Source organism: Nuphar pumila, chromosome 13 (genome assembly GCF_984573655.1).
Source record: "Nuphar pumila chromosome 13, dmNupPumi1.hap1.1, whole genome shotgun sequence".
NCBI lineage: Eukaryota > Viridiplantae > Streptophyta > Magnoliopsida > Nymphaeales > Nymphaeaceae > Nuphar > Nuphar pumila.
Window position 1 is genome coordinate 22,931,167 of NC_143261.1, and position 27,092 is coordinate 22,958,258.

Consider the following 27,092-nt stretch of genomic DNA (forward strand, 5'->3'; position numbering starts at 1 on the left):
GGGCTTGGTCATTCTAATGTCTCTAAGTTGTATATTTTTCCTGGAAAAATTCACTCTCTTTCTTTTCAACATACCATAGAAGAGGAGACCTATATTACATGAAGTTTTTTGTTTTTACCATCTAAATCATTTTGTAATCATGTTCAATCTAAAGATGTTATCACTTGACACAAAGGGCTTGGTCATCCTAATGTCTCTAAGTTGTATATTTTCCTGGAAAAATTCACTCTCTTTCTTTTCAACATACCAACTTCATTTCTAAATGACCTTTTGAGTTTGTGCATTCGGATGTATGGGGATCAGCACCGGTCATATCTAAAGAGGATATTCATATTCTGTTATTTTATTTATGATTTCACTAGATACACTTGGGTTTACTTTCTTAAATACAAATCCAATATTTTTTCTTATTTTTAAAGAATTTCATATCCTTATTCAAAATCAATTTCAAAATAATGTAGCTATCTTTAGATCCGATTCTGAAGGTGAATAAATGTTAAATGAATTCCGAAATTACCTTAAACAAAATGACATTATTCATCAAAGATTTTGTCTCAAAACTCCCCAACAAAATAGCCTTGCCGAAAAAAAAACATAGGCATTTTATTGAAACCACAATAACTATTCTTATTTCTAAAAATGTTTCAAAGACTTTTTGGGCCAAAGCTGCTCTTTCTACAATATATCTTATAAATAGAATGTCATCCTCATCTTTAAGAAAATGTTTCTCCTTTTGAAAAAAATTTCAAAATATCTCTGGATTTCAAAAGATTAAGATTTTTTTGTTGCAAATGCTTTGTTCCTTTTCAAGGACATGATAAACTTTCACCAAAAGCTCTTGAATGTGCTTTTATTGGCTATTGGTGAAAATAAAAAAGGAGATAGGTGTTATGATATTAAAAATAACAAACTTTATATTTCAAAAAATGTGACTTTTCTTGATGACCAAAATGGATTTAAATATTAAAAACCCAAGATGTTGATTATTCTTTTCTATTTGACTTATTACCTAGAAATGAGTTTAAAATTTCTAATGATATTATTTGTGATAATGAAAATGTTAAGGATAACAATTCCCATCAAAATGATGATTCTCCTAATGAGAATCCTAATGATATCTATGTACATACTACATACTCGACCTGAGGGAAATGAGCATCAAAATGCTTTTAACATTTATTCACAAAATCTTTCCTTAGAGGACTAAGTAGAGGAATCCCTACCTATATGATCCTCTAGGAGTAGTAGACCTCAAAAATTTGTTTCATATGATTCTTTTTTATCAAATTATAGAACTTGTCTAATGATGATCCATTCCTATCATGAGCCTTCAAACTTAAAAAGCTAAGCAACATTCACATTGAATATATGCTATGAAACTAGAATTAGAAGCACTCAACAAAGCTAATACTTGAAAAATTGTAAGTCTCCTTGGCAGAAAAGGTTGTTGGGTGGAGATGGGTTTATAAAGTCAAAACTAAAAGTGATGGGTCATTAGAAAGATATAAAGCTAAGTTAGTTGCTAAGGGATATGCACAAGAATATGAAATTGATTATGAAGGAACTTTTACCCCAATTGCTAGGATGATTAGTATAAAAACTTTAATAGCCTTATCATCTATTAAACAATGACCTATCTACCAATTAGATGTCAAAAATATTTTTTAAATGGGGATATTTGTGAAGAAGTCTATATGGATCCTCCACCGGCTGTTGAAATAGAGAAAGGGAAAATCCTTAAGCTTAATAAAGTTCTTTATGGTCTTAAACAAGCTCCAAAAGCTTGGTATGACCACTTTAGTAAAGTTGTTCTTGATAGTGGATTTACTTGTTATTACTGATTATGTTGTTTTTGTTAAGAATGTAGATGATCACATAACTATTTTGTTGTTATTATGTTGATGATATGATCAACACTGAAAATGATAAAAGGGGCATTGAGTCTATTAAAAATGTTCTTAAAAATAATTTTGATATGTCTCACCTTGGATTTCTAAGGTATTTTTTAGAGATTGAAGTTACATATTCTCCTAGATGATATATTCTTTTTCAAATGAAGCTTGCATCATATATTAACGAAAAAAAAGTTGAGACTCCAGAAGTAATCAATGTTAAGATGTTCAGAAGTAATCAATTTTAAGATGAGAGATGATGAAACTTCTTTAGAAGATCCCACTCATTATCGTCAATTGATTGGGTCACTAACATATTTGTCTATTACCATGCTAGATATTTCTTATGTCGTTCACAGTGCAATTCAATTTCAAAATGCCCCTACTACTATTCACATAGCTATTGTCATGCGAATTATCAGATATTTTAAGGAAACAATAACAAAAGAACTATTCTTATCCTCTTCTTCATCTCCCAATTTAATTGCTTACACCGACTCTGATTGGAGTGGTAACTCCAATGATCGTATTTCTACCACATGTTATTGTGTTTTTCTTAGAGAATCATTAATTTTTTGGAGACGTAAAAAGGAACAAAATGTGTCTTTGTCTTCCACGAAAGCCGAGTATGGGGCGACGACCACAACTACAACTGAACTTGTCTGGTTAAGAAATTTGCTTAAAGATATGAGAGTCATCATCTCTATTCTTTCGATGTTGTGTTGCGACAATAAGAGTGCCATCTACATTGCTAACAACCACACCTTTCATGAACGAACAAAGCACATCGAGATGGATTGTCATTATGTTCGGGATGAATTTTTGCAGGGCACCATTCAACAACCATATGTCACTTCAGGGTATCAGCTTGCAGATTTTTTTGCCAAAGCTTTGCCATCCCCCCGTTTCTACTTTCTGCCAAGCAAACTCTCAATGATCTTACAGTCAACTTGAGGGAGGGTATTAATATATATATATATATATATATATATATATATATATATATCTTGTGTAATGCCTACTAGGGGCAATTTAGTCTTTTTATTTATATGTAAATAGACATGTCCACTAGGGACATTTTTGGGTTTCTTTATTTTTATTTCTTTTTTTTCATTTTCTTATTTGACCAAGGGCATAAGAGTCACCCCCTTAGAGTCGTTGGGACCCTCCCTAACAGTCTTAAATATGATCGTTGGGGAGCTCCCAAAGACTCTATGGGTGCTCCCATCGGTCCTCATGAGGTGTATAAATAGGGGTCAAAACCCCTTTCATTCTTAATGCTTTCTCAAGCATTTCTCAATATATTGTTTCTTATATTTTTAGTCCTCTCTTCTCACTTTGTGTGTTTGGTGATTGCCTTTTTTGGCCCTTTGTATTGTTAAATTGTACATGTATAATTATGTACTATATATACATATCTATATATATATATATGTATATATGTATATAATTTATTTTTTTATATGGATATTTTTTGGGACAGATTTGGACTTAGTCAAACTAAGTTTGACTAAGCCTTCCCAACCCCCAACGGCTAGATTTCTAGCCGTTGGGAATGGGCCTGCATTCTTTTTACTTTTTGTCTTCTTCTCATTGATTCATCTTCATAATGTGTATATATAGAGGTCTTCCCCTCCTTTAATGTATGCTTTTTTACAATCTCTCCATTGAATAATATATATATATATATATTTATATTGTCATTTGTGTATCCCCCTTATAGGGTTTGTGAGTGTGTTCTTTTAGAACATTTTGTGGTTCTCTTTGTGGGTGTTCAAAGTGTGTTCCTTAGAGAACACTTTTGTTATCTACTCAAGTTGAAGATTGGTGGACTTTTGGTTCGTGATTGAAGTTTCCTTAATTCTTTACATGGTGTCAGAGCTTGGAAGTATTAAAACTCATTTGAAGACCTTTCTTCAAAGTGTTTGTGCTCTTGCAAGTATTCAAGTGATCGTGTGAATCATTGTTGGAGGAGTGCTCGTATTCATTGCCTCTCATTTCTCCTCCTCTTTTCTCTTCTCTCTTTATCTTTCTCTTTCTTTCCTCCTCTCTTATCCTTTGTAAAAATGGATGACAATGATAATGGCACCATTAAACATATAAAACTCAATGGTTTCAATTATGTAACATGGGATTCTATTATGAAGTATCTTATTTGAGGAAAGGGGCTGTGGGAACTAGTAGATTGATCCGATCCGAAACCCAAGTTAGTTTTCACTAAGGTAGAGGGTGAAAAAGAGGTACTTCTAACCGAAAATGAAAAAGTTAAGGCTATAACCGCTTATGAAAAGAAGCGAAAGGAATGGAGGATGGGATATGCCAAGATCATGTCTTGGCTTATTAGTGGTGTGGATCTAAAAAAATGTTCAAGCTTGGGATTATCTTAAGAGAATGTATTCTCTTAAAGATATTTTATATATATGCAATGTGCAAGATAAAATTCACTATAGAAGACAAGGAAATTACTATGAGAGAAACAAAATCATTTGTTATTATTGTCATGAACCGGGTCACACTAAACCCCAATGTCCTAAACTAAAAAGGACATTTGAAAAGAAGGTTGCTTCGGTTGACTCTCAAGAGTCAAAGGGCAAGGACATTATCACACCTCAAGAATCATCTATTAGATGCATGTCTCTAGCTCAATTAGTTGAAACCCTTCAACCTCTTCTTAAAGGATCATCTTATTCGGACCCAAGTAAGATCCCTTGGCTTCTTGATTATGGTGCATTTTTTCACATGACCCCAAAGCATGATATTTTATCTGAATGTTATAGCAACTCAAGTGTGTCAAAAGTTTTTACGGATAATGGTATGCCTCTTGAAATCAAAGGAATATGAAGTTTTGAAAAGGATCTTTCAAAATCTAAAAAATTTCTCATTCCGAAAAGTAGATACATTCCTAAATTAAATTTAAATCTCTTATCCATGTCTCAAATATCCGATTATGGTTGTAATATCTCCTTCTCTTCAAATGAATGTTTGGTTCTGGATCATCAGTCAGGGAAGCTAATTGGGCAAGACCATACAGAGGGAGGTCTCTACTCTATGGATTTTTTGGAGATACTGAAAGATGTTTCTTTGTTGTAATGTTTAAAAAATGGATTTAAGATTATGGCATAGAAGATTAGGACATCCTAGTGTATCTAAAATCCAATATTTTCTAAGTTTGAAAATTTTTTGTAATATTAATGATTTCACTTGTGAAGATTGTATTCTTGGAAAAATGAAAAGATTGCCATTTAAAGATAGAACTTTTGTTTCATCTATAGACCATTTGAGTTGGTTCATTCGGGTGTTTGGGGTCCAGCACCAGTTGTTTCTAAAGGTGGATATGCATATTATGTTATTTTTGTGGATGACTTTACTTGATATACTTGAATTTACTTTCTTAAGTATAAATCTGAAGCATTTTCCCATTTTCAAAGTTTTCATAAGATGGTCAAAAATAGATTTGAAAATGATATTTTCATATTTAGTACTAATTCAAGGAGAGATTTTTTGTCAAATAAATTTAAAATTTACGTCCACTCACATGGCAACAGACATCAAAGATCTTGTTCACACACACCACAACAAAATGACTTAGCTGAAAGAAAAAACACCTTATTGAAACTTCACGGACTTTACTTATTGCTAGCTATGTGCCTAAGTTTTTTTGGGCAGAAGCTGTCCTGACTGTTGTTTATCTTATAAACAAAATGACATCTTCTTTACACAATATTTCACCAATTGAAAAACTCTTTAAGCTCACCCTTGATTATTCAAGATTACGAACTTTTGGTTGCAAATGTTTTATTTTTACCAATAAGAATGACAAATTTTCTCTTAGATCTATTCTTTGTGCCTTCTTTGGTTATGCCGGTAACCAAAAAGGTTATAGGTATTATGATTCTAAAAATGAAAAATTATATAACCCTCGAAATGTAACCTTCTTGAAAAAAAAAATCTTTGATAAGGATCAACCGAAGGAAGTAACCGAGTACTCTTTTTTGTTTGATCTTGTTTCAAAACAAGATAGTGACAATTGTGATTGCGAGCATGATTTGGAAAATGTTATTGAATCTAATGACTTTGAATCACTTAATGAATTGTTTCACAATGATCAAACTTGTATTCAATATTCTAGGCGAGAAAATCAAAACCCTCCATGTGCACTTGAAAAGTTTTTTAACCTTAATAAAGATGAACTGCAAATTAGAAAATCATCTAGAGTATCAAAACCCCCATCAAAATTTGTATCCTATGATTCATTTTCTTCAAAATACCAAGTGTGCATAGCCCTAATTCACTCATATGTAGAACTCTCATCTTACGTTCAAGCCAATAAACACCCTGAATGGGTTAAAGCTATAAGGGTAGAACTTGAAGCTTTGGAAAATGTTGACTGAGTCAACAAGAGAGATGTTGGGAGGTCCAATGTGTGAAAAGTTGTAATCTCATAGACAATCTCATATGTAAATACCCCATCATATGTAATCTTTTATTTTTTTAGTTTAGTTACAATATGATAGCTAGTTAGTTTTATTTTTTACTTTTTGGACTATTGTAAGCTTATGCTTTTTGACCAAGTTAAAAAGCAAAAAGCAAAAAGCAAAAAGCAAAAAGCAAAAGCATTTTGGACACTTTTTAGACTTTTGCTTTTTGACTAAGTCAAAAAGCAAAGTCCAAAGTAAGAGTCGTTGGACACTCCAACGGCTATATTAGAGCAGTTGGAGAGTCCAACGACTCTTTCTAGCTCCCTCCTTGTATAAATATGAGGCTATACTCCATGCATTTGTAATTTACTTTTGGTGTGGGTTTTCTCAGCTTGAATGAGATATTTTTTTTTGCTCTTGGTGTATATACTCTTTTAAGTATTTTTTTTGCTTTGTGAGTGTATTGAAAGAACCTTTGTGTTCATTAAAAGAGATCTTTTGTGAGCTTGCTTTTTAGAGTTTCATTTGAAGTTCTATTTCCTTACATGGTATCAGAGCGAGGTTGAAGCAAGTTCTTTTTTAATACATTGGGAAACGTGCCACACGAGTTTCTTGCAAGAAAGTGATCTCCCTTGAAGTCGTGATCGTGTGGAGGCGTAAAAAATTTGAAGCAATATTTGTACTCACCATTTGTGGTAGTGTGAAAATATCTCAAGAGAGATATAGTGTTAAACACGCACAACCACCACAAAGGGAAAGATGCACAAAGGCACAAGAACACTTAGAACAATGTACACAAAGGTACAAAAAGAGAGCCCAAATGCAAAATATAAAGAGTTTTATTGAACAAGTTGGAGGACAATGCTCCCCAACCATTGAATGAAATACAATAGGGGTTCAACCCCTTTTATAGAAGAGAGGAAGCCTTGGAGGGGCTCCCACTAGTCGTTGGAGCCCCTCCAACAGTTAGAAATCTAACCGTTGGAGGGGTCCAACGACTAGTGTTGGACCCCCCTCCAAGGTTGACTAAGTCAACTTAAATAAAAAAAGAAAAAGAAAAGAGAAAAAAGAGAAGAAAAGAAGAAAATAAAAAGAAATAAATTACAAACATATTTACAAGTGTAAATATGTGTAAAATAGAACAAAAGACAGAAATACCTCTGGGGGTTACATGAAGGGAAAATATATATTTTTATATATATATGACAATAGATACATATACATATATGTATGATACATATATGTATATGTATCTTTCGTCATATACATATAAAAATATATGTACATAGGAGATACAATTTAACACCCTCCATCAAACTTAGGGCGAAATGACCGCGAGTTTGCCAAGAAGAAAATTGAATCTGGGAGAGCATAGAGCCTTGGTGAAGAAATCTGCCAACTGATATTCAGAAGTCACGTATGGAAGATCTATAATTCTTTGCAAGTATGCTTCTCTAACGTAGTGGCAATCCATCTCAATATGTTTTGTGCGTTCATGAAATGTGTGATTTTTGGCAATGTAGATTGCGCTCTTATTATCACAACACAACTTAATGGGTCCTTGAACCTGAATCCCAATATCCTGTAACAGTTGATGAATCGACACAATTTTCATAGTTGTAGAAGCCATGGCTCGATATTCTGCTTCTGTAGATGACAGAGACACCTTTTGTGGTTTCTTGCATCTCCATGAGATTAGGGATTCACCTAAAAAAATACAAAAGCCTGTAGTGGAGTGATGGTTATTTGGGTCACCTCCCCAATCAGAGTCAGTATATACTATCAAATTTAATTCAGAGGATGAGGAAAGAAAAACTCCCTTGTTGATAGTTCCCCTTATGTATCTGACAACTCAGAGAACAATGCCCATATAAACGGATGTAGGAGCATGCTGGAACTGGCTTGCAGTGTGCACGGCGTGTGAGATGTCTGGCCTTGTGATGCTAAGATACATTAGAGACCCCACAAGTTGCCAGTAGGGGGTAGGATCCTTTAACAGAATCCCATCATCGATTTTCATCTTTGATCCCACAATTTCAAGAGTTTCACAATTTTTTTCATCAGTAATACCAGATCTGTCAAGAATCTCACATGCAAGTTTGGTTTGAGACAAAAAATAGCCTATATGAGAATAGGCTACCTCAATACCAAGAAAATAAGTTAGATACCCCAAATCTGACATTTCAAACCTTTCTTTCAAAGTGTTTTTAATATCTTTGATACCCTTTATGTCACTACCTGTTATCAACATATCATCAACATAAAGCAGTAAAATCACAATACCTGCGTTAGACCTTTTGACAAACAGAGCAGTGCCAGTGTAGCATGAAACAAAACTATTTTGAACCATTACTTCATTAAATCGATCATACCAATCCTTAGGAGCTTGTTTTAAACCATAAAGAGTTTTTTGCAAACGAAGGACTTTTCCCTTTGGAACATCCAAGCCGGGAGGAGCATCCATATACACTTCTTCATTAAGGTCCCCGTTTAAAAAAGCATTTTTGACATCCATTTGATAAATGTTCCAGTTTTTAATAGAAGCAATGGTGATCAAACACCTAACAGTGACCATTCGTGCAACAGGAGCAAAGGTTTCTTCGTAATCAATGTCGTATTCTTTACTATATCCCTTAGCGACAAGGCGGGCTTTATATCTCTCAAGAGTGCCATCACTCTTGGTTTTGACTTTATAAACTCATCTACATCCTATTGATTTCTTTCTTTTGGGGAGATCTTGAAAAACCCATGCTTAGGTTTGTTGAGGGCTCTAAGCTCGTTATCCATGGCGTCCCTCCACTCTATTCTTTCCTTGGCTTCTCCAAAATTTTTAGGTTCTTGGTAGGAGTGAATGGCACTATGACATGCCCTATGCTTTGGAGAAAAGGACTCATAGGATATAAATCTAGAAGGATTTTTCCTAGATCTCTCGGTTCTTCGAGATTGGTTAGAAGATTCACTAAGGTCACTATATTTTTCTATTGCACTTCTAAAGGTACTTTTATCTCTATGTGTATAGGTGATTGGTTCAACTATCATTTCTTCTTCATGTTGGATGGGTTGTGGAGTACTTTCACTTCTACCCACATCCTTATTTACTTCATCATCACTAAAAAAATCTTCATTTCTAGATAATAGTTCAAACAGAAAAGGGTAATTGGCATTATCTTCATGAGCTTTGTGTTATTCAAAACCACTTATGTTCTCTCAAAAGGTCACGTTTCTTGAAACATATAGTTTGTCATTTTTAATATCACAACATCTAAAACCTTTTTGTGTTTCTGAATAACCCAAAAATGCACAAGGAATAGCTTTAGGAGACAATTTATCATTTTTGTCGGTGAGGACAAAACACTTACAACCAAAAAATTTTAGTCTATTGTAGTCGGGTTCCTTTTTATATAAGATTTCAAAGGGGGTTATTTGGTTTAAATTTTTGGATGGAAGTCGATTTATGAGGTAAACTGATGCAAGAGCCGCTTTAGCCCAAAATCTTTTTGAATTTTTTTGAGAAATGAGTAATGTTCTTGTAGTTTCAATTATATGTCTATGTTTTCATTCGGCTAATCCATTTTGTTGAGGAGTTTTGGGACAAGACCTTTGATGAATAATTCCATTATTTTCAATATAACTTTTGAAATCATTTGAAAGATATTCTCCCCCAGAATCGGTTCTAAAAATTGTAATTTACTATTAAATTGGTTTTGTATCATCATATGGAAAACCTTAAAGGTAGAGAACACCTCATGTTTACGCTTGAGGAAGTAGATCGAAGTAGATCGAACTATATCTTGAAAAATCATCAACATAAATAACATAATATGAAAACCCTCCCTTAGACACAACGGGTGCCGGTCCCCATGCATCCGAATACACAATTTCAAAAGGCTTAGTTGAAAACATAGTTCTTTGTCCAAAAGGTAAGCTTCTCATTTTACCAAGAATACAATCATTACAATTGAAGTTGTCTTTACATAAAGTTTTGGTAAAATGTAAATAAGAAAGCTTGACAATATTTGGGTGCCCAAGGCGTTTATGCCAAACATTTATATCCTTATGTTGGACAATATTACAAAAAGATTGTTTTGGAACTTGAAGAAATTTCATAAAGTATAGATCTCCCTTCCTAGAGCCTTTCTCTATCAACTTTCCGGACCGGCGATCCTGTATCCAACATTTATTTGATGAGAATTTGATATCACACCCATGATCCGATAGTTGAGAGACGGAAAGCAAATTCAAATTTAATTTTGGGATAAATCTAACTTTAGGAACAAAAAAACCTTGACTTTCAAAATCTCCAATTCCTTTTATTTCAAGAGAAACCCTATCCGCCGTAGAAACAAAAGAGTGTGACAAATTTTTTGAGTATTTAGAAAGTGCAAAAACATTTGGAGTCATATGAAAGGATGCAATTGAGTCTAAGAGCCAAAGAATTTTACCGGGAGGAGAGAAGGTGGACATGGCAGCTCCGGAAACGGATCCCTTGAGGAGAGGTTGAAGAGCTTCCATTATTTGATTTAGAGATAATGTAGCATTGTTGGAAGTTGATGGTCCTTCCTCCTTGTATTGTTGGAACATTGTAGACATAGCCACCATCTTTTTCCATTTAGGACATACCAGTTTAATGTGACCCGGTTCTTTGCAAAAGTGGCATATGATTTTGCTATAATCTCTTCTTCCATATTGTCCACCATTTTCTCTTCCTCCTTGATTTTTGTTGAAGTAAGGGGGTTTATATGTTTTGACATTATTCTCCGGTCTAGAGACGGCATAAGCACCCTCATCTTCATCTTTAGAGGGAACGGCCAACACACTTTGATTGGTTTTATTCATCTCCAATCGAGTTTCTTCTCCACTTAGCTTGGTAAGTACATCTTCCAACGGAGGAGAGGAGAAAGACGACAAGAGAGAGGACCTAGTTTGCTCGAATTCGGGTCTAAGCCCGTTTAAAAAGTTGAAGAATTGATCATCTTCAAGTTGTTTGGACCTTAATTCAATAGCCTCTCCACTCCATTTAGGTTTTTGAATAGCAAGTTCATCTCAAATGGTGGATAGCTCGGCAAAATATTCTCTAACGGACATTTCCCCTTGTTGAAGGGTCAATACCTTCTTTTGAAGGTAATATTTATGGGACAAATCTCTCGAAGTATACATTCTTTCGAGATATTCCCATACTTGAAAGGCTTTATTGAACTTCAAAATATTGGCATTTATCTTCGTTTCTAACGGAAGAAAAGAACCATGAGAGAATTTTGTAGTTTTTCATCTCCCATTCTTCATGTCTTTTGTTATATTCTTTAAAAGCTTTTTCTCTTTCTTCGCCATCAAGAACCTTTATTTCACCCTTATTATCAATAATGGTGATCTTAGGTTCGGGTTCGGGAATGGTTCCTTTAACATATCCCCAAAGACCTTTTCCCTTAATGTGAGTCTCCATATTACCGGCCCAAACATGGTAGTTGGAGCCATTTAATTTGAAACCAAGTGAAAAATGGGACTCTTTCTCACCCATTAGAGAAGGAAGAATGGAGAATATATACGTACCACAAGGGATTCTTAAGTCTTTCTTGTCGTAAGAATCTTCCAAAATATTGATGGAAGAGAAGTCCCTACTTCAATCACCAAGAAGCCAAGGGCACGCTTTACGAGGCACTTTGAAAAAGACGAAGAATCACACGATCTTCAATCTCCAACCTTGCTCTGATACCATGTGAAAATATCTCAAGAGAGATATAGTGCTCAATACGCACAACCACCACAAAGGTAAAGATGCACAAAGGCACAAGAACACTTAGAACAATGTACACAAAGGTACAAAAAGAGAGCCCAAATGCAAAATATAAAGAGTTTTATTGAACAAGTTGGAGAACAATGCTCCCCAACCATTGAATGAAATACCATAGGGGTTCAACCCCTTTTATAGAAGAGAGGAAGCCTTGGAGGGGCTCCCACTAGTCGTTGGAGCCCCTCCAACAGTTAGAAATCTAACCGTTGGAGGGGTCCAACGACTAGTGTTGGACCCCCCTCCAAGGTTGACTAAGTCAACTTAAATAAAAAAAGAAAAAGAAAAGAGAAAAAAGAGAAAAGAAAAGAAGAAAATAAAAAGAAATAAATTACAAACATATTTACAAGTGTAAATATGCGTAAAATAGAACAAAAGATAGAAATACCCCTGGGGGTTACATGAAGGGAAAATTTATATTTTTATGTATATATGACAATAGATACATATATGTATATGTATCTTTCGTCATATGTACATAGGAGATACAATTTAACAAGAGTATCCTTCTATCTTTCTCTATTTCCTCTCTTACCTCTTCTTCCCAAATATTACAAAATGGATGACAATGATAATGCCACCATTAAGCCCATCAAACTAAATGATTCAAACTATGTCACATGGGCTTCAATCATGAAGCATCTTATATGGGGGAGTGGTTTATGGGGATTAGTAGATGGAACCGATAAAGAACCTACTCTAATTCTTACGAAGGATGAAGGAGAAAATGAAATACCTCTCACGGAGGTAGAAAGAGTTAAGGTCATATCTACTTATGAGAAAAAGTGAAAAAGTGGCGTATGGGGCATGGAAAGATTATGTTTTGGCTTATTTCAAGTGTTGATATAAAGAAATACTCAAGTTTAGCAAAATTTGAGCATGCAAATGAAGCATGAGATTATCTTGAGAGAATGTATTCTCTTAAGGATATTGAACATGTGTGCAATCTTCAAATTAAAGTAGAAATATGATTCAAGGAGACAAGAGCATTAGGGAGTATTATAATGGTTTGTCGAATTGTGGGAAGAATTGGCTTTTCTTGAACCGAAGTGGCATTATCCCCAAGATATTGAACTCCGCCAAAATCAAATCAATGCGGAGCATTTTTTTATTTCATTAGTGGATTGAGATCGAAATTTGAATCCACTAACAAAAAGTGTCTTCAATAGAAGACACAATAGAGGAGTTAAGTATGGAAGAAAATAGACTCAAAAGTAGTCTCTAAGAATGATGACGACTCAATTTTAGCCATCTCAAAACCAGGAAACTATGTCAGGACTTACAAACCTCCTCACTATGGAAGGGGAAATAATGAAAAACAAGGAAATGATTTTGAGAGAAGAAAAATCATTTGCTACTACTGCCATGAACCTAGACATGTAAAAACCCATTGTTCAAAACTAAAGAGACCCTATGAGAGAAAGGTCGCCTCCGTCGGACCACCACAAGAAGCAAACGAGTCTTCCATTGGAAGCATGTCTCTGGCACAATTGGTAGAAGCTCTTGGACCTCTTCTCAAGGGAGCATCCTCATCTACAGGAGCTGCATTCTCTTCCGTCAGTATCTTTGATCCAGGTAAAACTCTATGGCTTCTTGACTCAAGTGCTTCCTTCATATGACTCTGAATATTAAAATGTTATCCGAATGTCATAACTCAAATGGGTCTAACGTTTCTACTGTTGATGGAACATCATTAGAAATTAAAGCAATAGGAAATTTTGAAAAAAATTCTCAAAACCTAAAAGGATTTCATATTCCTCAAATTAGATATATTCCAAAATTAAATCTCAATCTCTTATCTGTTTCTCAGTTATCTGGCCATGGATGTAACGTTTCCTTCTCTTCTCATGGTTGCCAAGTGCAGGATCACTAGTCAGGGAAGCTGATTGGGAAGGCCATAAAGAAAGAAGCCTATACTACATGGATTTTTTGGAAATCCCCAAGAATACGTTTTGTTGCAATGTTCAGAAAATGGACTTGGATTTATGGCAGAAGAGACTTGGTTATCCTAACATATCCAAGATTCATCTTTTTCTAAATATGAAAAACTTTTGTAATTATGAGACATTTAAATGTGAAAAATGTATTCTTGGAAAAATGAAGAGATTACCTTTTCAAGAAAGAAATTTTATCTCATCTTAACCTCTTGAGTTAGTACATTCGGATGTATGGGGTCCTGCACCTGTCATATCAGGAGTTTTTTCATACTACGTTATTTTTGTAGATGATTTTATAAGACATACCTGAATTTATTTTCTCAAACATAAATCTGAAGTATTTTTACATTTCTAAATGTTTCATAAATTGGTTAAGAACCAATTTAAGAATGATATTTCTATATTTCGCACTGATTCAGGGGAAGAGTATTTATCAAAAGAATTTAATGATTATTTGAATCTACATGGTATTTTATATCAAAAGTTATGCCCATATACCCCACAACAAAATGGTTTAGCCGAACGAAAACACAGACACATTATAGAAACAACAAGAACTCTACTCATTACTCATCAAGTTTAAAAAAAAAATTGGGCTGAAGCCACCCTAACCGCAGTATATCTAGTTAATAGAATGTCGTCGTCTTTGTTAAAAAATGTATCACCTGTTGAAAAACTTTTTAAACAAATTTTAGATTATTCACCATTGAGAGTATTTGGTTGCAAATGTTTTGTTTTCTCCAATAAAAATGATAAGCTTTTTCCTCGAGTCATTCCTTGTACATTCCTTGGTTATGCAAGCAATCAAAAAGGCTATAGATGTCTTGATCTCAGAACTAGAAGTTTATACGTGTCACGAAATGTATCCTTCTTAGAAAATGAAAGTTAACTAAAAACTTTGAAGAGGTTGATGAATACTCCTTGTTGGACCTAGTTTTAGAAATTAATGAAGAAGTTGATCAAGAAGATCAAAATAGTATAGTCAACATTGAATCATCTCATCCAGACTACATTCAATACTCCAGGCGAGGAGATCTAGAGCAACCTTGTGCTCTGGAAAAATATATTAAAGCACAGGATCAAATAAGAACCAGAAAATCATTACCCAAAAAAATTGTATCCTATGAATCTTTTTCACCAAAACATCAAGCATATATTCCCCTATTACACTCCTATATAGAACCTCCAAACTATAATATAGCAAAAGAACATTTAGAATGGGTTGAAGCCATGAGAATAGAGTTAAATGCCTTGGAAAAGGCAAACACGTGGACTATTAAAGACATTCCACCTAGGAAAAGGCCCATAGGATGTCGATGGTATACCAAGTTAAAACTAAAAGTGATGGCACTCTTGAACGTTTTAAAGCTCGACTAGTCGCCAAAGGCTATTCCCAAGAATATGAGATAGACTACGAAGAAACCTTGCACCAGTCGCTAGAATGACCACCGTAAAAACTTTAATTGCCCTTGCTTCCATAAAGAAATGACATATATTTCAAATGGATGTCAAGAATGCATTTTTCAATGAAAGTCTAGCCGAAGAAGTGCATATGAAACCACCTACTAGCATTGAAATTCTTCAAGGCAAAGCCCTTCGCTTACATAAAGCCTTATATGGCCTTAAGCACGCCCTAAAAGCTTGGTATGATAGATTCAGTAAGGTTATGTTTGATTTTGGCTTTTAATTTTGTCTTACTGACACAATTTTGTTTATTAAGAAATCTAATGCAGGGATCATCCTTCTTCTTCTTTATGTGGACGATATGATCATCACAAGAAGTGATAAATAGGGAGTTGACAATATCAAAAAGTTTCTCAAAACCAATTTTAAAATGAGTGATTTAGGGTTTTTTTTTAAAAATCTTGGTATTGAAGTAACTTATTTTCCTAGAGGTTATTTACTAACTCAATCTAAATTTGCTTTTGACATTATTGACAGGTCAGGAATCACAGATGACAAACATGTTGATACTCCTGAAGTTGTGAACATCAAAATGAAAATTAACGATGGAAAACCTCTTGAGAACCCAACACCTTACAGACAACTTGTTGGGGGCATTGTCTTATCTCTCCATCACAAGACCTGACATTGCACATGTTGGTCACACAACAAGTCAATTCCAGCATGCTTCCACCTCTGTTTATATGGGAGCCGTGTTACGCATTATTAGATATATTAAAACTTTTGTTTTTAGAGGATTGTTTTTTGTTGCTTCTTCCTCGTTAGAACTAACTGCTTATACTGATGCAGATTGGGGAGGTGATCCAAATTATCGACATTCAACTACTGGGCTTTGTGTATTTTTAGGAGAATCATTGATTTCTTGGATATGTAAAAAGCAACAAAAAGTCTCTCTTTCATCAACTGAAGCCGAGTACAGAGCCATGGCTACAACCGCCATGGAAGTAGTCTGGTTGAGGCGACTGCTTCAAGATATGGGTGTTGGGAGCACAAAAGCATCACGGCTATGGTGTGACAATAAAAATTTCATTTACATTGTTAGCTGTTGAGATTAAGAGGTTTTAAGTTTAAGTTTTCTTAAAAGTAGGTTATTTAATATTTTTTGTTTAATAAGGGACTTGTATGTAATTTTTTATGTTGGCCTCTCTCTATTTAACATAGAGATTAGCCCTAATCAAAGAATGAACGAGTTCTCCTTTCTCTCTCTCTCTCTCTCTTCCTCTCTCTCTCTCTCTCTCTCTCTCTCTCTTGCCTCTGTTCTCGTGTTCCTCCTTCTAGTCGCTACATGGTATTAGAGCTGCCGGATCTCTGGAGCCTAATAACGTAAACAGGTGGCGTAAACAGGAGCCTCATAGCGTGAACAGGTGGCGTAATCAGGTGTGGTCACATTTTTTTTTGTTTTATCTATTTACGTGCATAGATCTGATCACAGATCTGATGTCTGTCTAAAGTCATGACATAGATCTGTAATCAGATCTACAGATCGATGATAGTGTTGCAACTGGATCGACTGCAGCGTGGTTGGGTGTTACGGCAGAGTGGTTCCTCTTATTGTCATGCGAGAAAAAAAAATATTCTTCGTGGGAGCGGCTGTAAATATTCTGTTTCGTTAAAGCAGTTTTCTTTGCGGGAATATGTGTAGAGCGCAGTTGCCGAAATCTGATCATGAAAAGGAAGTCGTATTTGACGTTGTTCTGGTTTACTCAAATTTAAATCTGATCATGAACAAAAAGTCGTGTTTGACGTGTTCTGGTTTACTCGAATGTATGTTTCTGATCTGATTTTCCCATTGTGTTTGATGTGGGTTAAATAGTCGTGTGTGGTCGTGGAATTTGCTGAGATATGATCGTGAAACATGCTGTTTTCTGAATCAGCCATTGTGATTTGGGTTGAAAAGTTGTGTGTGGTCGTGGAATTTGTTGACGCATGATCGTGAAACATGCTGTCTTTGTAAGCTATCTTGAATTTATGCCTGATGTGGTGAAACAGCCGTGTGTTGTCGTGATCGTGGTTGACGTGTGCTCATAAAACACGTTGTTCAAGAGTTTGAATCTGATTATTTTTTTTTACAGCAGTATTAGCATCAAATATCTCATATCTTGTTAGTTCTATTCAGTATGGGTGAAGCTTCAAAATTTGATTCCAAAATTGAGGCTATTGGGGAGTATAAAGCGTTTGCAAACCCCTTCTCGTATGGTTCGTCTATGAGGTTGAATGAAACAAATTATGCCAGGTGGTCCAGAACTTTTATGATGTCGGTATCTGGACATCGTAGAAAACATATTTACTGGAAACTGAACCTGATAAAAAGGTGGGAAAATACAGTACTTGGGACAAAGATAATGACATAGTTATGTCATGGATCATGAATAGCATCGAACTGCATATTGCAGATGGTTTAATTTACTACAATACAGCAAAACAGATGTGGGATAATCTTCAAGATACGTATTCCCAAGAAACTAATGTGAGTCGTATCCTGCAAGTCGAACAGGAGATATATAATCTGCATCAAGGAGATCAGACCTTGGCTCAGTACTATGCCTCTGTCAAAGCAGCGTTTGAAAGACTCAATGCCCACAGGCCTCTGTGCTGTTCGCAGAAAAAGGATCATCAAGAACAGACCATGGTAGCTCGATTTCTCACAGGTTTATCTTCAGAATTTTTGGTTGCAAAAGTACAAATGTTGACTGGATTCGATGTACCTACTCTTGCTGATGCATACAATCGTCTGAGTAGACTTGCGATCTCTCTTCCACAATCTCACCCTGTGTCCCAGTCATCTGCTCTAGCTGTCTCATCTGGTTATGGCCGTGAAAATATTCAGAATATCAGAGGACGAGGTTGTGGCAGAGGTATGGGAGGTAGAGGAAAACTTCAATGTACATTATGTGGAAAATCTGGACATTTAGAAGATCGTTGCTAGGATAAGCATGGCCGGCCAACTTCTTCTTCATCAAAGTCAAATGCTCCAAAAGCAAATGTTATTATACTAGAGGTAACAAATGCACATGATAATACCGTTGCAAGTGACAGTATCACCCTCAGTCGAGCAGAATATGATGAGCTGATAACTCTTCGCCCTTCGAGCTCCTCCTCTCCTGTAGCTGGTGTGGCCTACTCAACAGGGAATCATCTTCATCTGAATGATAGTAAGTGGATTATTGACTCTGGTGCATCCAGACATTTGTGTGGAAATTCGCTTTTCTTTTCAGATCTAAAGGATATTACTGTTCATTGAGGAGTCTCATTAGCCGATGGGAGTTTCTCACCAGTTGTTGGTCAGGGAAATATTTCTATATCCCCCTCCTTACAGTTGAAAAATGTTCTTCATGCTCCCAATTTTTCTCAAAGTTTACTCTCTGTTAGTTGTCTTACCAAAGAACTAAACTGTAGAGTGATATTTGATCCGATGGGTTGTCATTTTCAGGATTTGCTGACGGGGAAGAAGATTGGTGGAGGTTATGAAGAAAATGGAGTCTACTACCTACATCATCCAGTGGGTAATGTTTATGATACAGTGGAACACTCATCCAGTCCTGTTCAGTGGCATCGTCGTCTTGGTCATTCTTCATTGTCAAAGCTTCGTTATGTCTTTCCTCAAATTCCTTCTACTACATTTCAGTGTGAAGCATGTCAGTTGGGCAAGCATCATCGAAGTTCGTTCCCTTCGAGTCAGAGTCAGTCCAGTCATAAAGTTTTTGATCTTCTTCATGCAGATGTATGGGGTCCTAGTAAGATTCCTACTAGGACTCAGTGTCGATATTATCTTGTTATTGTTGGTGATTTTTCTAAGTTGTCGTGGGTATTTTTAATAAAAGAAAGATCTGAAGTTCCAAGTATTATCAAATCCTTCACGGACCCTTATGATACAATCCAATGTTCCTGCGTTATATTCGGGTGATGCGGTTATCACTGCTTGTTATCTGATCAACCGCATGCCTTCATCTTCTGTGGGAGATCAAATTCCATTACATATCCTAAAACCTAATGCCCCACTCTTCTCTTTCTCATCTAAAATATTTGGATGTGTTTGTTTTGTACACAAACTTGGACCTGACCGTGATAAATTAGCTGCTCAAGCTACAAAATGCATATTTATAGGTTATCCAAAAAATCAAAAGGGATATCGATGTTATGATCCAATTTCTCGCTGAGAGTATGTCAGTGCGGATGTATCTTTCTTGGAATCCATTCCATATTACTCTAGTACCGGTGCCCAGATGCAAGTTGATCCAGCTGAGGCTTTTCCATTACCTATACCTCCTTTTCCTTTGGAATATGTGCCCTCGTTACCGAACCAAACTTCATCCTCTTCACGATTTAATAATCCTCCATTGGTATATGTGCGTAGAGCTCCACCTCCTCTAGTGCCTTCATCTTCTTCTTCTCCTGAGGTAAGTACTACTGACAACAGTGATCTTCATGATGATGATAACAGGCCAATCGCTCTACGAAAAGGGACACGACAATGTACCTTATATCCCATATCTCATTTTGTGTCTGATGTCAAAATTGGAAATCAGATGAAAACTTTTATTTCAGCCTTATCTGCTGAAACTATTCCTCTTATCTGCTGAAACTATTCCTCTGAACTATCAACAGGCAGAGCTAGATAACAGGTGGAAGCTGGCTATGCAAGAAGAAATGGATGTTTTATTGTCTCAGCATACATGGGATCTAGTTGATTCCCCGGTGGATGCTGACATTGCTTGATGCAAATGGGTATATACAATAAAGTACAAATCAGATGGTTTTATTGAAAGGTACAAGGCCAGATTAGTAGCAAAAGGGTATACTCAAACTTATGGTATTGATTTCTTTGAAACCTTTTCTCCTGTTGCACGGATGGGCACCATTCGTCTTGTTCTCTCAGTAGTTGTTCATCATGGTTGGAGTTTGTGTCAATTAGATGTGAAAAATGCATTTCTATATGGGAATCTATCTGAGACAGTTTACATGCAACAACCTCCTGGATTCGAGGTTGAGGGAGAGTGTCAGAAGGTGTGTAGATTGAGAAAGGCGATATATGGCTTGAAACAAAGTCCGCGTGCATGGTTTCAAAAGTTGTTTGAAGTGATGTCAAGTTTTGGCTTTAATAGGTCATCGGCAGATCGTACATTATTTATCAAGAAAACTAACTCAGGCATAGTTGTTATGGTGGTATATGTGGATGACATCATTCTTACAGGAGATGATGTGAAAGATATTGAAGCTACAAAGGCTCATCTTCAAAAACACTGTTACAAAAGACCTTGGTTCACTTAGATATTTTTTGGGTATAGAAGTTGCCAGGAGCCGTGAAGGGATGGTTTTGTCTCAAAGGAAGTATGTTCTTGACTTATTAAAGGAAACTAAAATGTTGGGAGCTAAACCAGCAAATATTCTCATGGACTATAAAGTTTAGTTGTTTGAAGAAGGGTCGAAACCGGTTGATAGCAAAAGCTATCGCTCACTAGTAGGGAAGCTACTATATGTAACTGTGACCAGGCCTGATATTGCTTTAGCAGTAAGCAAAGTTAGCCAATTTATGGACAAACCAACTGAGGTACACTGGAATGCAGCTATAATGATTCTCAGGTATTTAAAATCTTCTCCTGGAAAAGGGTTATTATTCAAGAAAGGTGGAACTCTGGAGATAGTGGCTTACTCTGATGCTGACTATGCAGGATCTGTAGTGGATAAAAAATCTACCACAGGATTCTGTGTGTTTTTGGGAGATAACCTAATTTCATGGAGAAGTAAGAAGTAAAATGTGGTTGCTAGGTCAAGTACAAAATCAGAATATAGGGCTATGGCCCAAATAGCTGCTGAATTAATGTGGGTTCGTACTGTTCTAAATGATCTTCAGGTGAAGGTTTCCTCTCCTATGACCATGATGTGTGATAACAAGGCTGTCACATATATAGCAAACAATCCTGTCTTTCACGAGAGGACAAAGCATATTGAGGTTGATTGCCACTATGTAAGAGATATGGTTCAAGTTGGTCATATCACTACCAAATATCTAAAGTCAGAGGACCAAGTTGCAGATATGTTTACAAAGCCTCTTGCTAGACCAAATTTCTCAAAATGCTGTGACAAGCTGAGCATGATTGATATCTATGCTCCAGCTTGAGGGGGAGTGTTGAGATTAAGAGGTTTTAAGTTTAAGTTTTCTTAAAAGTAGGTTATTTGATATTTCTTGTTTAATAAGGGACTTGTATGTAATTTTTTATATTGGCCTCTCTCTATTTAACATAGAGATTAGCCCTAATCAAAGAATGAACGAGTTCTCCTTTCTCTCTCTCTCTCTCTCTTCCTCTCTCTCTCTCTCTCTTGCCTCGGTTCTCGTGTTCCTCCTTCTAGTCGCTACACTAGCAATCAGACATTTCACGTACAGACTAAACATATTGAAATGGATTGCCACTACGTGCGTGAGGAATTTCTACAAGGCATTATTGAGCTTTCATATGTCTCCTTAGAATATCAATTGGCGGATTTTTTTACCAAACCTCTTGCTGCTTCTCGGCTCCATTTTCTTTTGGACAAACTTTCGGTTGTTCAACCATAAGTTTGAGGGGTAGTGTTAAAAGTTAAGTTGTAATCTCATATACAATCTCATATGTAAATACCCCATCATATGTAATCTTTTATTTTTTTAGTTTAGTTACAGTAGGATAGCTTGTTAGTTTTATTTTTTACTTTTTGGACTATTGTAAGCTTTTGCTTACAAAAGCATTTTGGATACTTTTTAGACTTTTGCTTTTTGACTTAGTCAAAAAGCAAAGTCCAAAGTAAGTTGTTGGACACTCCAACGGCTCTATTAGAGTCGTTGGAGAGTCCAACGACTCTTTCTATCTCATGAGATATTTTTTGCATTTGTAAATATGAGGCTATACCCCATGCATTTGTAATTTACTTTTGGTGTGGGTTTTCCCCACTTGAATGAGATATTTTCTTTTTCCTCTTGGTGTATATACTCTTATGAGTATTTTTTGCTCTTGTGAGTTTATTGAATGAACCTTTGTGTTCATTGAAAGAGATCTTTTGTGAGCTTGCTTTTTGGAGTTCCGTTTGAAGTTCTATTTCCTTACACAACGACTCTATTTAGAGTCGTTGGACACTCTCAACAACTCTCTTGTAGTCTCTCATGTTGTATATATAAACCCCTTTCAAATTCAAGGCTTCTTGCATGATTTCACTTAAATAAAAATATTAATTTTTATTCCTTGTGTTGGCCACCTTTGGTGAGTTTTGTGTGTGAGCCCATTTGTGGTTTTTGTGTGTTCTTTTTGGTATTTGGTGGAACTCTTTTGAGTGTTCACTTTTTGGTGATTTAGTGAACATCTTAGGAGGAACTCATTTCCTTACAATTACATGTAGATGAGAGATGTTTTTAGTGTGGTGAGTTATGTGCACCCGTTGATTATTCACATTTTTTGTGTTTGTTTAGCTCATAAGTGGCATTATGATTATACTCTTGTTCTAGTAGCTGATATATCTATTTTGAGTGTCATTATATATAGATAAGAGATATTTTCAATGTAGTGAGTTATGTGCACTATTCACATTTTTTTTGTGTTTGTTTAGCCCATAGTAGCATTGTGACTATACTCACTTAATTTTTGAGGTTTGGAGGTCTAGTGAAGTCATTGCTTGTGGTGGTTGAACTATTGTTGAGATTTGCAAAAATCATTCATTGTGTTATGTGAGATTTTTAAATCTCTCCATAAAATTTCTAATTTTTTACTAATTTGTTCTTGTATGGGAAATGGTTATTGAAATATGTTCATGCATTTTGCATTAAATATGCTTTAATTGCATGATTAAGGATATTTTAAATTTGTTTCATGATTGGCTGCTTTGCGTGTTTTGCATATATATTGATATTCACAAACTATAATTTCTTGATATTTGTGGGATTTTAAATATCTTTATATTTCGTGTAAGGTATGGTCTCTTGAAAGTTTTTCATTGTTATCTCCTAAAATTGATGCATAAGTGACTTTTTCATTGATTCTAAACTATTGCATGATTCATTCATATATGCATTAGTTGTGTAGTTAATACTGCTTCTAAAATGTAATAGTTAATTGATCCATGATTATTTGTATCTTCTAAGTCCTTATTGAATGACTTGAATCATTTCTTATACCTTCTGTTGTGTAAAACAATTTATTCTTGAAAGAAAATCTGAGTAATTTACTCTCCTTTGTGGGATTTTGAAATTTAAACTCTTTTGTGAGTTATTTCTTCTTGGTATTGATGTTGGTTGAAAATTCATGCCTTTTATGCATTAATGTGCTTTTCGTAATAGATATATGTGAGTATTGACTTTGAATAATGCATGTTTTCATGAATTTTTAAAGTAATTAATGATTTATGAGCTTATCTTTAAGATATTTTATGCATGCATTTCTCTTTTTGATAATATGCAATTATGTTGGTTTCTTAAAATTATCTATTGAAGTGAGTCTCTCAATGACTATTGTATTTAAAAAATTAATGATTTTTTAAAATTAATTTGAAAATTGTTAAATTATCTTATTAAATATTTTTTGTATATTGTATTTTAGGTATTTTGGTCATCCTCTCTCCATAATATATAACTGATATAGTTTATTTTTGAAATATTTTATGTTTTATGATATATATGTGTCTAGTTGGGATGTTTTGTTAGCTCTATAAGCATCTTATAGGTGTGTTTTCAGTTATGACGACTTTTCAGCTTAAATTCAATTGTTACTACAGCTGTTTGTCATGATGTAGAACTATAATTCCATAATGAAGCCAACAAATCTTAGATACCATCTATGAATGAGACTGATGCAGTTCATAGGTGAAAAATAGTAGAATGACTATGAATATAAATATTGTCGAGTCTGAATGGGTTTTCAAGATAAAATATACGTTTTATGGCACTTGTAGTCTGATGTTCATTATGCTATATGCTGAAACTTAGTAATAATTGAAGGTTTGTGACAGTGAATCACTGGATGGTTTGCATTTGGGTTGGTTGTGCTGGTGTTTTACTTGACACATTTTGGTGAGATCTGTATGACCATTTTTGGCTGGTACAAGAACTCTTTGTTCTTTTTTGTGGTTTTGTTTTATAGTATATCTATAAAAGAGGATAAACTGTGTGTGTGTGTGTGTGTGTGTGAGAGAGAGAGAGAGAGAGAGAGAGAGAGAGAGAGAGAGAGAGAGAGAGAGAGAGCATAACTTGATCTACAAATAAAATATAGTGCCTAGCCTAGATTAAGAGATTTGGATGCTTAATCTCTGTGATCAAGCATTGATCAACCAAAAGTCCATGTGTGCCTTTTTTCTTCCTGTGAAGGTTGCTTGTATCCATCCTTCTCTTAACTAGATTTCTTGTCTGCATATCTTGGATTATACAATCTCTGTGGTTGTAATCATGGTCACAAGTTAATCTATCTGCAACTCATCGTTAGCCACCCATATCACATATCGACTATATATAGTCTATATATTGTTAATTTGTCGGCAACTTAGTTACTATTCAAATATACACGCAAATCAGTAAATTTGAGCACTAAATTAATTTCATTAGTTGCAACCATCACTTAAGAAAAAAAATGTAAATAAAGATGGCCTATATACAAACCCATGTAAGCTTAGATGAAGACAAAAACGGTAAAAAATATGCTTTTTATATAGTAATTTTCACTGCAGTAAATGTTCAAGTGAAGCAAAAATAAAAATAAAAACTACCAAAATATTGGAACATACAAAGGAAAACTTAGATTATACCGTGACTTAAAAAGAATCTTGGCTTAAATAAAAATAAAAAATGCACAAAATTAAGAACACTAGCCATCTGTCCACGATGAACCCACAAAATGAAAGGAAAAACAAAAAACAAAAAAATAAAGATAATAGCAGAAAATAAAAAATAATTGCTTTCTATAAAAATGGGTAATAAAATATCAATAAATTGAAGAATCATGAACTCTCCCAAATGAATACCTTAAAAATCGGTTTCTTCCCAAGTCCACATCATTTTGGAAGACAAAAGTTGGAAGAAAAACAAAGTAAAGGAAAATATCATGGTTTTTATCCAAAACTTGTTGTGGTATATCGCGGTACCTATTTTGGCTGTTTTCTGAGAAATTTACAGGTTCTAAAGAAAATGATAATATATCACTATTTATAGGCTATATGTAGCCTATATTGTTACCATGATTGTAATGTTACATCAACCATCAAGTATTACCTTCTAATATTAAAAATTACAGGTCCATATGTGTAACAAATTGGCAAGCCGGCATATTAGAGTATCTCTGGCTACTCCTAATGCTGTACCTCGTTGTGACATTTGTGAAAATGCCCCAGGTATGCTTCCTATTCTTCTATAAGGATTTGCTCTATTTTCTGAGGAGAGAGACTGAAACCATTTCTCTTGCAACCGGGCGTAGCATTCTTCTACTGTGAAATAGATGGAAGTTCACTCTGCTTGCAATGTGACATGATTGTACATGTAGGAGGTAAAAGAACCCATGCGAGATATCTTCTGCTGAGGCAGAAGGTTGAGGTTAGTGATACAGGGCATGAAATCAAAATCCACACTTTCTGCTAATTTAAAGCTGACACGTGAGCTGTTACAGTTTCCAGGAGACAAACAAAATCCTTTGGAGGATCAGGCCATGCAGCCCACCGAGCCTTCAGAATCTAAGCGGGGACAGAATCAAATGGCTCAACCAGCGACCCCCGTACCAGTAGAGGGCCCCAAAGAAAGAATTCAAAACAACCATTGGGCATCTACTGTTCCAGCCAGTGATGCTAACACCGCCCATTATGAAAAGTCAGAACCGAAAATGATAGATCTCAATGCCCGTCCACACCGGGGTTGTGGACAAGCTTCAAACTCTGGCCAGGTATGTAGAGTCTACTGGTTTTCTCCCATAATCTTGAAGAAAGTTTAGTGTCATTCATCATTCATGTCTTAACAAAGTTGAAGATTTCTAAAGATGATGTCTGTTTCAGAATGCATAGCGGGGGTTGCTTATCATGGTTCATAAGTGTGGGGCCAAAGATAGCTGTTTGGTTTATCTCTTAAATGTTCATGTACAAATCATAGTGCCATCATCATCACCATTTCTTGTTAGTTCTGTCTGTAAGACTGCTGCTGGTCTTGGACAGCACTCACTCTGAGGACATATGGCATGTCGATAATGAAAACTGTATGATAACACAATTCAAGAAATGGCAGGGGTTAGAGCTTTTCTATTGACTGCCTTTAATGGATTAGATTGATGATCTAGCTGAGTCCAATAATTGAAAATCAATCTTGACAAACGTTAAGAAGTATTTCCGTGGCATTATGCACTTGTCCTTAGGGTGTGTTTATATTCGGGGAAATTCTTGGAATTGAGCTCCAAAAGACTAATTATTTTATTTGTATTGTTTTTTGGAATTAGAATTGGATTCCAATTCCTTTGTTTGTATTCAATTAAGGAAACAGCAATTTCAATTTCAGTTATATATATATATATATATATATATAGTCACTAAGAATGCCTACTGGAAATATGAGAACTATCATGTGAACCGTGATTTTCATGGTTTTTTGTTCTGTTCTTTTAAATCTAAC

The 27,092-nt window shown here is 35.1% G+C and overlaps 1 protein-coding gene across 2 annotated transcripts in view; it reads left to right on the forward strand.

The window, feature by feature from the left end:
* LOC149818079 (B-box zinc finger protein 18-like) overlaps nt 1-26,806 on the forward strand; it is a 42,553-nt gene extending 15,747 nt beyond the window's left edge. The window contains exons 2-5 of one of the 2 annotated variants that reach the window (XM_089985784.1): nt 25,738-25,834; nt 25,918-26,033; nt 26,107-26,376; nt 26,486-26,806. In XM_089985784.1, coding sequence (XP_089841910.1) covers nt 25,738-25,834; nt 25,918-26,033; nt 26,107-26,376; nt 26,486-26,494 — 492 coding nt within the window. In that variant the 3' untranslated portion in view covers nt 26,495-26,806. The remainder of the gene's footprint in view (nt 1-25,737; nt 25,835-25,917; nt 26,034-26,106; nt 26,377-26,485) is intronic. The other variant, XM_089985785.1, reaches the window with a different exon arrangement.
* The last annotated feature ends 286 nt before the right edge of the window (nt 26,807-27,092 follow it).